The sequence below is a fragment of the Pantherophis guttatus genome, chromosome 8, assembly GCF_059756535.1.
Source record: "Pantherophis guttatus breed Tessera chromosome 8, ASM5975653v1, whole genome shotgun sequence".
In the NCBI taxonomy this organism is placed as follows: domain Eukaryota; kingdom Metazoa; phylum Chordata; class Lepidosauria; order Squamata; family Colubridae; genus Pantherophis; species Pantherophis guttatus.
Genome location: NC_142070.1, coordinates 80,060,912 through 80,073,654, shown reverse-complemented (window position 1 = coordinate 80,073,654; position 12,743 = coordinate 80,060,912). Strand labels below are relative to the sequence as shown.

Sequence of the window (12,743 nt, the reverse complement as noted above, 5' to 3'; positions counted from 1 at the left end):
TAGTAACTTTGAAAAACACCATTTATTTATTTATTTTATTTTATTTTATTTCTATACCGCCCTTCTCCTGCGGGACTCAGGGCGGTGTACAGCCAAGATAAAACATTGCATATAAAATTTAAAAACAGTTTAAAAAACAATTAAATAATTTCAGCCCAAGGTTTAAAACAACCCAATTAAAACCGAATTCAATTAAAACTGAGAGGATGGGATCAAGCCAGGCCAGCTAGATGGAATAAGTTTGTTTTCAGGGCCCAACGAAAAGTCCGGAGGTCTGATATCGTGCGTATCTCAGGGGGCAGATCATTCCAGAGGGCAGGGGCTGCCACAGAGAAGGCTCTCCCCCTGGGGGTCGCCAGCTGGCACTGTCTGGCTGACGGCACCCTGAGGAGGCCCTCTCTGTGCGAGCAAACCGGTCGGTGGGAGGCTATTGCCGGCAGAAGGCGGTCTCGCAGATACCCTGGCCCTAAGCCATGGAGCGCTTTAAAGGTGGTCACCAACACCTTGAAGTGCACCTGGAAGACCACAGGAAGCCAGTGCAGCTCGCGCAGGAGAGGTGTCATATGGGAGCGGCATGTCGTTCAAATTTAAAATCTGAGAGATGAACGTACCTGGACTTAAGGCAAAATTCACTGATTGCTCTCACGCCAGTGATGAAGTTATTCTTTGTGTACTTTGGTCCATATTCTCTTTTTTTAAGCACAGCTTTCACTTGAAAAGAGAAGGGGGAAAGCATTACACTCGGAGGGTTTCTGGAGCTTGGAAGATATAAGTCGGAAGTCGACTTACAAGAGTTTGTTTAGTGACTGTTCGAAGTTACAATGGTACTGAAAAAAATGATTTATGATCATTGTTCATACTTAGGATCGTTGCGGCATCTCTATGATCATGGGATTTACATTCAGATGCTTGACAACTGATTCACATTTATGACGACTGCAATGCCCCGGAATCACATGATCCCCCTTTGTGACCTGACAAGCAAATTCAATGGGTAAACCAGATTCACTTAATAACCATGTTACTAATTTAAGAACTGCAGTGATTCACTTAACAAATGTCTTGAGAAAAGTCATAAAATGGGGCAAAACTCACTTAACAAATGTTTCACTTAGCAGAAGAAATTTTGGGCTCAATTATGGTCGCAGGTCAAGGACTCCTTGTACTAATGTAACACATTTTCACCTACTGGATTAAAGCCACCAACATTTATTCTAACTTGTCAGAGAGATTAGATGTGATCTGGTTGTAAAACTTGAAAAGTGAATGACAAATCAAAAGCAGTTTCTCAGTCAGTAGAGAAGTGAGAATGAGCGTTTATTACCAATCAAGAATGGATTTATTTAAGAATTAAATTGAATTCGGAGACTGAAGGCCCTTGTGGGTAAATACAGATTATCATCTTTGGTAGTTTTATCAAAAAGGGATTCTAAGACCATCTTAAACTTCTATGCATGCCCACAGAAGGACATCAATTACCTTTTACTTGAATTGGTTGCTGTGGGAAAGGAATCTGATTGATAGTGTCTCGGGCTGGAAAAATAAAAGACATAGTTGTATTGCTGTGTTTGCGTCGTAAGAAAAAAACATTAAGATATTGGGACAGCATTATTTGGCAAATGGAACGGACTGTTGTTCCTGAATCATTAAAACACACAAGTAGTCCCAAAAACCTATTTTATTGCAACAGCTGTGAATACGTTCATTCACAGCTGAGTTCCAATTAGTTGCAAAAAGTCCTTTGGGAGAAGTCCTTCGGGATAATCACCAACCTTTATCTCCCTTGACACTCTGCCAAAGACCTACTTGGCAAAGCCACACAGAGTCCAGAATCAAACAGAGATGCTGACTGGAAACAGAATTAACAATGTTGTTTTCCTGCAAAGGGCCCACGTTCCTTTGCTCCTCTTTTAAACCTTATGGGAGGGGCCAATCATCTCCAGGCCTCACTCCCGAGTTGTCCCTTTTGTTTGAACTGTCCTTGCCTTCTGGCAGCTCTGCGCATGTGCACACTAGGAACAGGCTCCTCCTGTTCCTCTGTCTCTCTGATATCGGACTCTGGAGGCTCCGGAGTCTGTGCAAAACTCCCAGATGGCCCTGGCTCCATCTCTGCCTCAGATGCAGAGCCCTCGTCCGAGCCTTCCCCAGACTCCAGGGCTGGCCCATGTTCCTCCCCAGCCTCCTCACTGTCTGACTCCGCTGCCAGCTCCGCAGGCTGCTGGGAGACCACAACATGTACATTGGAAGAAAGCAATTTCAAATTTTCTACACAAATCTTCCAATGATTTCTTTCCCTCCTGGGCCTCGCTATTACGCAATTCAAATTTTAACTGGTTCACTTCCCACCAAAAAGTTCCTTTATATTGTAAGGACACAACGAAAGAAACACCTGTCTTGTGGATAGATTGTGATATTTTGTCTTAGTGTCAGAAAGAAAGGAAATGAGATTTTTTTTTAGCTCTGAAATATTCTTTTGCATTCTACAATACCACTGATTTCACTAAGAGTAAAATGTATCACAGAATGATACATGATCATACATCTTTAATTAGCAGCCTCAACAATACTGTATTGAGTTATGACCTCAGTAAAAAAGTTACTATACTGTTGCTTTATTCCCTGGAATTGGACAGATGCCGTATATCCGCTACCGGTAAATTGAAATTAATTCCACTAAATTAAAGACATTAGAATTTGTCTTCTGAATGGAAGATCTTGGCAAGAGAGTCTCTTCTGTTAATAACAAGCATGCTTGACTCATGGCATGAATTAGTTAAAAAAAAACACACAACAACCTGATTTTAAGACAAGAATTTCTCCTTGAACTTGGAGAAAATAGGGTGGACAAGGCAACAAAATCAGAATAATCTTTCCCATTAAATAAGATAAACAGAATAGACGTACAGGTTTTTATTTGTTCCAATACACAGTAGAAACTTGTTGAGCATCCTTGAAAATAGTGTTGGTTCCCAATAGAACTAGTATTTTTTAAAAAGCTAGAAGATGGCTAAAAGTTGTTTTCCGTTCTTATCTTTGCAGCATTAAAATTACAGTCGCATGTTTGCAATGGGGAAGTCAGAGCTAGAAGCCAAATTCAATTCCTTTCACACTTCCCAGTAGTATTTTCCCCCCTGTAAAGCAAACAGGGGGGGGGTTTGAAAAATTAACGTGTAAACTCTGATCAGGAAAAAGAGTCACGTAACAAGTTAATCTTAACGGATTATTGGTTATTCAAGTAATGTTACGCATCTTCTCTCTACCTGAATCTCAAAGGTTTAACAAAAACATACTGCTCAAAAGAAAGCAAGCCTCACTTATTTAATTAAAGGATGGACGATTTCAGGGAGTGAAGTCCAAAATATATTGTATATTGTAGTCCTCTATATTGTAGTCCTATTGTATATTGTAGTCCTCGACTTACAACAGTTCATTCAGTGACTGTTCCAAGTTACAACGGCACTGAATAAAGTGAGTTATGACCGCTTTTCACACTTATCACCGTTGCAGCATCCCGACAGTCACGTGATTTACAGCTTGACCACTGGTTCATATTTATGACGGCTGTAGTGTCCGGAGTCATGCATTCCCCTTGCATGACACTCTGATAAGCAAAATCAACGGAGAAGCCAGATTCACTTAACAACCAGGTTACTAAGTTAATGACCGTGGCGACTCACTTAACAACCGCTGCAAGAAAAGTTGTAAAATGGGGCAAAATTCACTTAGCAAACGTCTCGCTTAGCAACAGACATTTTGGGCTGAATTGTGGTCATAAGTCGAGGCTTGCCTGTATTTCAAAGTATTGAAATATGACAGGCAAATCAAAAGCGGTGGATAACTTTTAGGGGAAGCAGGATCGCTGAGAGAGAAAACATCCTGAATCAGCGGTGCCTTCTGCCATCGTTGTCAGACGATTCAAAGTCGCGACAAAGAGAAATCTCTGGGTTTAAACCTGGTTAATTCTAATCACTTCATTACAGCGTCGCTATCGAAGAAATCTCTGGAGCGAAGAGGAGCAGCTACGCTGACCCCTTCAACGCAGGTTGTGAACGGGATGAACCTACCGGACGCTGTTTTCTGCGCACTGCCTTCTGAGCCTGAAGAACTGGCATCTGGAGTTCTTGTGCTGTTCTTCTGATCGTTGGAGGAATAAGCTCTGACTTGACTGGCGGGATGAGGGAGAGACCTACCTGGCAGAATGGCCAGGAGTCTCCCAGGTTTAATGGGAACTTGCCAGCCTGATGGAAACATGAAAGTAGATGATAGTTTTAGAAGGCAGAAGAACACCTTTGGTCAATACTAAAAACCAGGTGAGAAGACATCAAACTGTTATGATTATTGAAATGTTTACTAGATGGGTTTACCAAAGGACAATAGGAAGGTTGCAGAGAACAGATCAAGGCTGGCGGAGGGAAAAGGATATTCAAATGAGACGGAACTTTTCCCAAATGGAACACTGGTTATCACTAAACCTGATACAGCGGAAAGAAAATAGCAGTCCCGTGCAAAGGAAATTTTTTAAAAAGCCAAGAAGTACCAGATAATGTACTTTTGGATCTCACACGTGATTACGAAACAATAAATGTTAGTATTGCCGAACCGTTTTATGGCAAATTAAAATATTTCTCCAATACTAAGTTTATTTACTTCACGTTCCCCAAATTCCACTCATCGGGAACAATTTATTATGCTCGCTAACGGGATGCAGTAAAGTTATAGCTTCTGTTTTAAATAGAATAGTTTAAGGCTGCAGAGAAAGATTTGCAAAACAATAAATAAGACAAGATGTATCTTACAACGAGACAGAGAAGTATTTAAACAGAGTGAGCCTTTCCCCCCCCCTTTCATTTTGTGTACTGACATACACAAAATGATCTGAACTTGATATATTTACAAGCAAAAATAAATCTATGCATGCAGCTAATAGTCGGGTTCCCATGCAATATTAGGTTTGATTTTCACTTAACACATAAAAAGCCAGTCATTGCTGGTTCAGGGGTCTACTCAGTCTAGAACAGGGGTGTTCAACTGTGGCAACTTCAAGACTAGTGGACTTCAATTCCCAGAATTCCCTAGCCAGCCTGGCTGGGGAATTCTGGGCGTTGAAATCCCCAAGTCTTGAAGCTGCCGAAGTTGGACAGCCCTGATTTTTTAAAAAAAAAATCATATTCTCAACGCAGAAGTAACATTGGAATGGATACCAAGTGGTACATTTAGGCTTCTACAGAATGAATGCTAACAAAGCAGAACAATCTTGCAAGCAATTACACCTCTGCTCCCAAAGCTCTGGAGCGGTGGGTCTTGTCAACATATTAAACCATAGCTTTTTCTTTTTTTTAATTTGATTTATATGCCGCCCTTCTCCGGAGACTCAGGGCAGCTTACAAGGCGTTAAGCAATAGCCTTCATCCTTTTGTATATTTATACAAAGTCAGCTTATTGCCCCCACAAACTGGGTCCTCAATTTACCTACCTTAGAAAGGATGGAAGGCTGAGTCAACCTTGAGCCTGGCGAGATTTGAACCTGCAGTAATTGCAGGCAGCTGGTCTTAATAACAGGGTGCTTTAGACCACTGTACTACCAAGGCTCTTTGCAGTCCCATGTGGAGAGCCCAGAGAAGCATGCAACCATGGGGCTGGCTGGTGCTCCCCTCCCTTCGTCTTTCAATTCATTTTAAGAGTGTCTAATTACCCCTTACTTCTTTTGAAATGTTGAATGCTTATGTATTGCATTTATATTTTCATATTTAATATTTTATTCTACACTGCCCAGAGTCCTCTCTGGGGTGAGGTGGGTAAGTCAAAAACACAAATAAATAAATAAATAAAAAGCATAGGATAGGAATCAGACCCACGGGTCAACCGTTGATCAAAATCCTGATTAATTCTAAAGGCGGACATACTGTCAACACCAGGGGTCAGCAACCTGCGGCTCTGGAGCCACATGTGGCTCTTTCACCCCTCTGCTGTGGTTCCCTGTCACTCAAAATATGCATCCCAACTGCCAATGTGCAACACTCACTGGCAGGCGATTTATTGAGCTTTTCAACCCCCTGGTAGGCCAACCATGAATAAATCCAAGAAAAGAAAAGTTTCAGAAGAAAACAAAGTTTAATTCAACTACATATGCTAGTTTTTTGTGGCTGCTCAAGAAATAGTCAGGCACGGGAAGGGTTTTGTGGCTCCCGGTGTTTTCTTTTCTGTGGGAAACGAGTCCAAATGGCTCTTTTGAGTGTTTTAAAGATCCTTGGTCAAGACAGTCACATGTCACCTCCGCTATTCAAAACCATCACACAAAATACATGTGGTCCTCGACTTACGAACACGACGGCCCCCCAACATTTCTCTTCTTCAGTGAAACATTGGTTAAGTCTGTTTTGCCCCGTTTTACGACCTTTCCTGACCCGGTTGTTCAGTGAACCGCCGCAGTTGAGACGTTAAAGTCACCCAGGTGGTTAAGCGACTCTGGCTTCCCCCCCACTGACTTTGCTTGTTGGAAGGTCGCAAAAGGATCCCGGGAAGCTGCGACCCGTCATAAATGTGAGTCAGCCACCAAGCCCCGCTGCATTTCAACCACAGGGGATGCCGCAACAAGTTGGGTATAAAACGGTCCCGAGTCACTTTCTCCCCCCCCCCACAGTGCCGCCGTGACTTGGAACGGTCACTAAACGAACGGTCGTAAGTCGAGGACTACATGGCGGGCACCAAAAACTTGATGGGTTTAGACTTGAGTTGCTGAGGGGAAAACCTGCTAATCGTGACTCCCAATGCCAGAAAAAGCCTCTTGCCAAAAGACTTTTTAAACCCGCGTCTCCCTTAGCGACGCAAATGGTGGGGGCTCCATTATGGTCGTAAATCGAGGACTACCTGAGGCACAGCAACTTGATGGGTTTAGACTGAGTTTCTGAGGGGAAAACCTGCTAATCGTGACTCCCAATGCCAGAAAAAGCCTCTTGCCAAAAGACTTTTTAAACCCGCGTCTCGCTTAGCGACGTAAATGGTGGGGGCTCCATTATGGTCATAGATCGAGGACTGCCTGTTTTAATACCCTCCCTCCCCCCAAAAGCCGCCCCTCCCTCCCTGGAAGGCCAAGAGGGGCCCTTGTAGCTCCTTTCAGGCCCCCTCAGAGGTCAAGAAACCCCCCGCCGGCCACACTCACCGGGACAGACCGGCGGGCAAAGGCCTCCCCGCCGCCGCAGCAGCAGCCGCAGCTGGTAAAAGCACCGCCATCCCTTCCGCTGAGCGGCCAGAGCCGGCAGCATCCTCCTCCCGCGCTCGGCCTAAGGGCGAAAGGAGAAGGAGGCCGGCGAGGAAATCGCCTCATGGGTGACTCTTCGCCCGGCCGGTTCTCCACAGATGAGGTGCCGCCATTTTGGGAAGGCGGAGTCTCGGAAACCGGATGTTGGGGGGGCGAGAAAGAAAAAGAAACCCGTGCCGCTCTGTCTTCTTCGTCTCTATGGTCCGCCTTGAAGGGCAATACAACAACGATAAGAGGGAGAAAGCGTGTTTTTTTTTCTCCTACGTCATTTCCTGTTCGGGCGTAACCATTTCTCCCCCTGGTTTCACCTTGCGGGGATGCTCCTCTCTCTTCTCTTCGTCCCGCCCCCGCCGCCTGAAATGGGACAGCCCGTTTTAATCAGTGCTCCTCTTGCTCTCTAAAAACCAAGTTAATCTTGGTTAGTTTGGTTCCCCAGGATGAATTAGAGCTCTGGATTGGACAGGGAAAGGGGTGGGGGAGGAAATTCCGAGGGGAAGGCAACAAATCAAGCCTTCTTGCCTGGAAAACAGGACATCCACAGGGACTTCAGAAATTGTAGATGCTCCGCATTTCCAATTTTATTTTTATTTATTTTATTTTATTTTTGGATTTACATACCGCCCTACTCCCGAAGGACTCAGGGCCGTGAACAGCCAAAAAGATAAAGCACACAAACTACAAAATTTAAAAGACAATATAAAAAACCCATTAAATAATTTGGCCCAAAACAAATTAAAACTCCCCTAATGTTTTAAAACAAATTTACAATTTACAATTAAAAGGGAAGTTAGGCCAGGCTAGCCTGTTGAAATAAAAAGGTCTCGAGGGCACGGCGGAAGGTGCGTAAATTTTGTGCAAATATCAATGCAGAGAGAACCCACAGGAGGTAGAAATAATGAACAAAATATTGACCTGTGCAGAAATGGACAGGTTAACAATGGAGCTTGTTAGGGAATGGCTATTTTTTTTTTTTTTTTAAATTTGATTTATATGCTGCCCTTCTCCGGAGACTCAGGGCGGCTTACAGTGCGTTAAGCAATAGCCTTCATACTTTTGTATATTTATACAAAGTCAGCTTATTGCCCCCACAAACTGGGTCCTCATTTGGCTATTGCCTAACTGGTTGGGTTGGCCATATATATATAAACCATCAATGCATGTTTGCAGTCAAAATGTAATGTATAGCTTTAAGGCTGTCATGCTGTATTGCATCATACTGTATTCTGATTGGCTAGCTCTGTAGCCAATGTATTTAAGTGGAAGCTTGAATCATGGCTTATTTTTCTTATTACATTATTATTGCTACCTCTGCTCCTATCTGCCTGTTCTCTCTGCATGGTCACTGATTGATCATTGCTACTTGTTGTTTTCTACTGTTTTACTGATTGTTTTACTGCTGTACTTTTTCCTGTTTGCAACTCCAAAAAGAACTGTTTTATTGCATATGACTACAACAACTGGTAAGAAGACTTTGTTCTTGGAATATCCCTGGATTGACAATTTAGCTATCTTTATCTGTGTATGACCTGGATTGTTTATTGGACTTTGCTTTGCTTTTTCCTAAAAGTAAAAGAATATCACAACTCAGTGTGTCTGTGTATTGACAGTGCTTACTCACAATCACTCTCCGCCGTTTTCTCATGTGCACAACCTTGCTACTCAAGGGTTACTCTGCGCATATTCCTTAACATCTCAAAGATAAAGATGAATCGGAATTCTACGTAACCTGGAATGCATTTTATAAATGGCTAGAGAAAAGGAAGAATGTAGGGATGGCGAATTAGAAACAAGAGTGAAGAAAAGGGGAGAAAAATAAATTAAATTAAATTAAGAAATATTAAGATAGGAATCAATTGGATTTGAATAGATATGAAGGGAATATGTATGTAACTGAAGTGTGATTGAATGTACAAAAAGTATATATGGAATATGCATGATATTATATTGTAATATTCACAAAAGAAAAAGTGTTAGAAAAGTATGTACCAGACAAGTCGCACCAAATCTAATGTTTTTAAATTGCATATTTAATAAAATTAACTTTTTTTAAAAAAAAGTTGTGGATGCTGCATCACTGGAAGCTTTAAAGAGATTGGATTGCTTGGGTGGGTGGGGGGCTGGACTAGATGACCTCCAAGGTCCCTTCCGACTATGTTATGCTGTTATTATTGTTATTCAGAATTTGTGGGAGCTTCATCACTGGAGGCTTTCAAGAAGAGGCTGGACTGCCCTCTGTCAAAAATAGTGTACGGGCTCCTGCTTGGCGGGGTGGGGGTTGGACTAGATGACCTCCAAGGTCCCTTCCGACTCTGCAATTCTGTTCTGTTCTGACTCATCGGCAGAGCTCAGCTCAAAACCTGAAAAACTGGTGCTGGTTTTGAGATATGCGGGGGGGTGGGGGCAGATCTTTCCTTTTGCAAGATCCTACATGTTTACTTGGAAGCAGGTTCCTCCTGACCAAGTGAGGGGTCTCTGAGCTCAGTTACTTTCTAGCAGATGCTGCCTTACCCAACACTGACATCATCAGTGAATCCCCTTCCTTTTTAGCTGATGGTGTTACCTATTTGGGAGGAGGAGGAGGAGGAGGAAGAGGAGGAGGAGGAGGAAGAAGAAGAAGAAGAAGAGGAGGAGGAAAGAAAAAATCACAAAGTACCAGGACTTGCAAATTGAAGTTGAGCGACTGTGGAAAAAGAAATCGTGTGTTGTCCCGATTGTAATTGGAGCCCTTGGAGCAATACCCAAAGGGCTACCTCGCTATTTAGAAATTCTAAATTTGCCAGATTTGAACATTTTGACTCTACAAAAAAACACCTTACTCGGAACAGCTTACATCCTCCGACGATACCTTAACAGTTCCTAGGTCCTTGGTTAGGACTCGAGCTGCTGAGCTATTAACCAGCCTCAAAGGCTGTGAATCTCACTAAAGATTAACCAATAATAATAATAATAATAATAATAATAATAATAATAATAATAATAATAATAATAATAATAATAATAATAATAATAATAATAATAATGGGTGGGAGGGGGAAGAAGTATTTTGCCTTATCCCTGCCGAAGGCCCTGGGTAGTTCCAATTTTCAGGCCATCAAATTTATCATTTTATTTTTTATTTTTTGCTGATTTAAGCAGCCCTCCAAACCCATACAGATCTCAGCACTTCTTATCCATTGGATAATTTACCATTGTGATCCAATTCGTAAATCAGCGGGGGCCACTAAATTGCGGCGTTAATAAAAGAGAGAGAGAGAGAGAGAGAAAGCAGGCTGCCACGATTATGCTTATTAGATTTCTTTTGAAAGGGTTTCACATTTTTTCTTCAAATATGCCGGAGAACTATTTCCCCTCGGAGGCCAGCATTAGCATTTTGTGCTCCTTCGGTCCTCGAAGACAAGGGGGGGGGGAAAAATGATGAAATTTTCAATTCCACACACTCCACCCCACCTTAATTTATGCTCTCAAGCCCATGGCATCTTGAGATGCATAGCAGCAATCTGCTTACCTAAAAATGATTCTGTTATTCCAAGGGCAAGAGACCAACTTCTCTACACCATAAAAAAAAAAAAAGAAAAGAAAAAAGGAATATATAATGCATGCCAAACAAAACTAGCCTAACTAACTTGCAAGGAAAAAAAAGAGAAATAAATGCCTTGGGCTGCAGGCCAGGTTGAAAACCTCGGCAAAATGGATGGAGTTAAAATATTCGGATTATTTCTGGAAATAATTTTATTTCTCCTTCCCCTGATGGTTTTTCAAGGGCAAAACGAATGCTTTAATTTTTTTTTTTTCCCCTCCAAGGCTAACCCATCCATTTTGCCCTTTACAGCTCAGTGATGCTGGCCGCACCGGTGCTAATGCATCCATCAACCATCGCTCTGCAAAACCATTTTAAAAAGCGTGGTACGTACACTTTTTCAGCCGGGCATCCCTATTTAATAAAAGGAATGGGGAGCCCAAGGTCTTTCAGAAGCAAATCTGCAAAGTGCTATATATAAAGCTTAGTCCCTGCGTGTATTTTTTTTCTCGCTCTTAACAGCTAGCAAAAGAATGAGAGGGCACCCGCTAAGAGCCCTTTAATCTTTTTTAATCGTCTTCTTCTTTTAATGACCCCATAATCCCTTGCGGGGTGGAGTCTGAATGGAGCTGAGTTGAATGTTTACTGGCCGGATGCCTTTCCCGTTTCCAATGAGGAGTTTTTTCTCCAGCAGATATATTCTCAGTGAGTGTTGTGGCCCGCCAGCGGCCTGCGCGGATCGTGGCTGATCCCGACGACGAGGAGGATGGTGTGGGGTCGCGCCAGCAGCCGGCGCTCGCGTCGGACAGCGAGGAGGCTGAAGAGGATGTGGTGCCAGAGGCAGAGAGACTCAGCCTGGGCCTTCAGAACCTCCAGAGGCTCCTTCAAGTGGAGAGAGCGAAGTGGAGGAGCCTCTCCTCAATGCTCGAGCACGCAGGAGTGGCTACTCAGGAGGAGGAGGTCTCCTCGAGAGTAAGGTTTGAGGATAATTGGCCACTCCCTTAGCCTATTTAAGTCGCACTCAGTAATTTCTTGCTGGAAACGACGTGTAATTATTACAGAGCATTTTGGAGAGTGAGTGTCTTATCATATCTTGTTTTCTGGGCTGGTTGCCAATCTTTGCCAGACTTTGTTTATTCTTGTTGGCCACGCCCACTGTCACATTACACCCCCCACCAAGCCACGCCCACAGAACCATTAGTAACAAATTTTACGTTTCGCCACTGAAATAAACCATCAGGGCCTAAAACATATACCTGGGAGAAACGCCAAAATTTAGATGAAACGTGCAGGAAACACAGAAAAAGTTGAGTTCTGTAATCGAACCAAGATTTATAGCAAGGCGCTAAAAGTAACCGCTGAGACAATACAGGCAGTCCTCGACGTACGACCACCGCTGAGCCCAAAATTTCAGTGGTTAAGTGAGACTTTGGTTAAGTCTGTCTCAACTCTGGTTGAGTTCTGCCCCCATTTCACGACCTTTCTTGCCACAGTTTGTTAAGTGACTCGCTACCGTCGTCAGCAACAAGGTTGTTAAGTGAATCTGGCTTTCCCCGTTGATTTTGGTTTGTTGGGCGGTCACATGACCCCGGGGCATGGAAACCGTCATAAATAAGGAGCCCGTTGCCGAACATCCAAAATTTGGTCACGTGACTATGGGGACGCGGCAACGGTCGCAAGAGCGAAACACAGTCACAAGCCACTTTTTCCAGTGCCGTTGAAACTTGGAACAGCCACTTAAACGAACTGTCGTTAAATCGAGGACTGCCTGTATTTAATGGTCGTCAAATAGATGCCTACGAAGAAGTCACAGACAGGATGAGCCAGATTGCAGTCCGTTGTGTCCCTGTTCAGCAATTTCAGCCTTAAGCCTATGGGGTGGCTAAACCCAGCATGGCCACCGATTCCCCACTTACATCCAAGGGGCAGCGGGGTCCTCAACCTTGGCAACTTTTAAGAGGTGTGGAC

The 12,743-nt window shown here is 43.3% G+C and overlaps 1 protein-coding gene across 1 annotated transcript in view; it reads right to left on the bottom strand.

The window, feature by feature from the left end:
• The window catches only part of SLC30A9 (solute carrier family 30 member 9), a 31,743-nt gene extending 24,285 nt beyond the window's left edge, over positions 1-7,458 (bottom strand). The window contains exons 1-4 of the mRNA XM_060694858.2: positions 7,160-7,458; positions 4,065-4,238; positions 1,480-1,533; positions 612-711 (exon numbers count right to left, since the gene is read on the bottom strand). Of these exons, the coding sequence (XP_060550841.1) occupies positions 612-711; positions 1,480-1,533; positions 4,065-4,238; positions 7,160-7,262 (431 nt within the window). The 5' untranslated portion in view covers positions 7,263-7,458. The remainder of the gene's footprint in view (positions 1-611; positions 712-1,479; positions 1,534-4,064; positions 4,239-7,159) is intronic.
• Between the last annotated feature and the right edge of the window lie 5,285 nt (positions 7,459-12,743).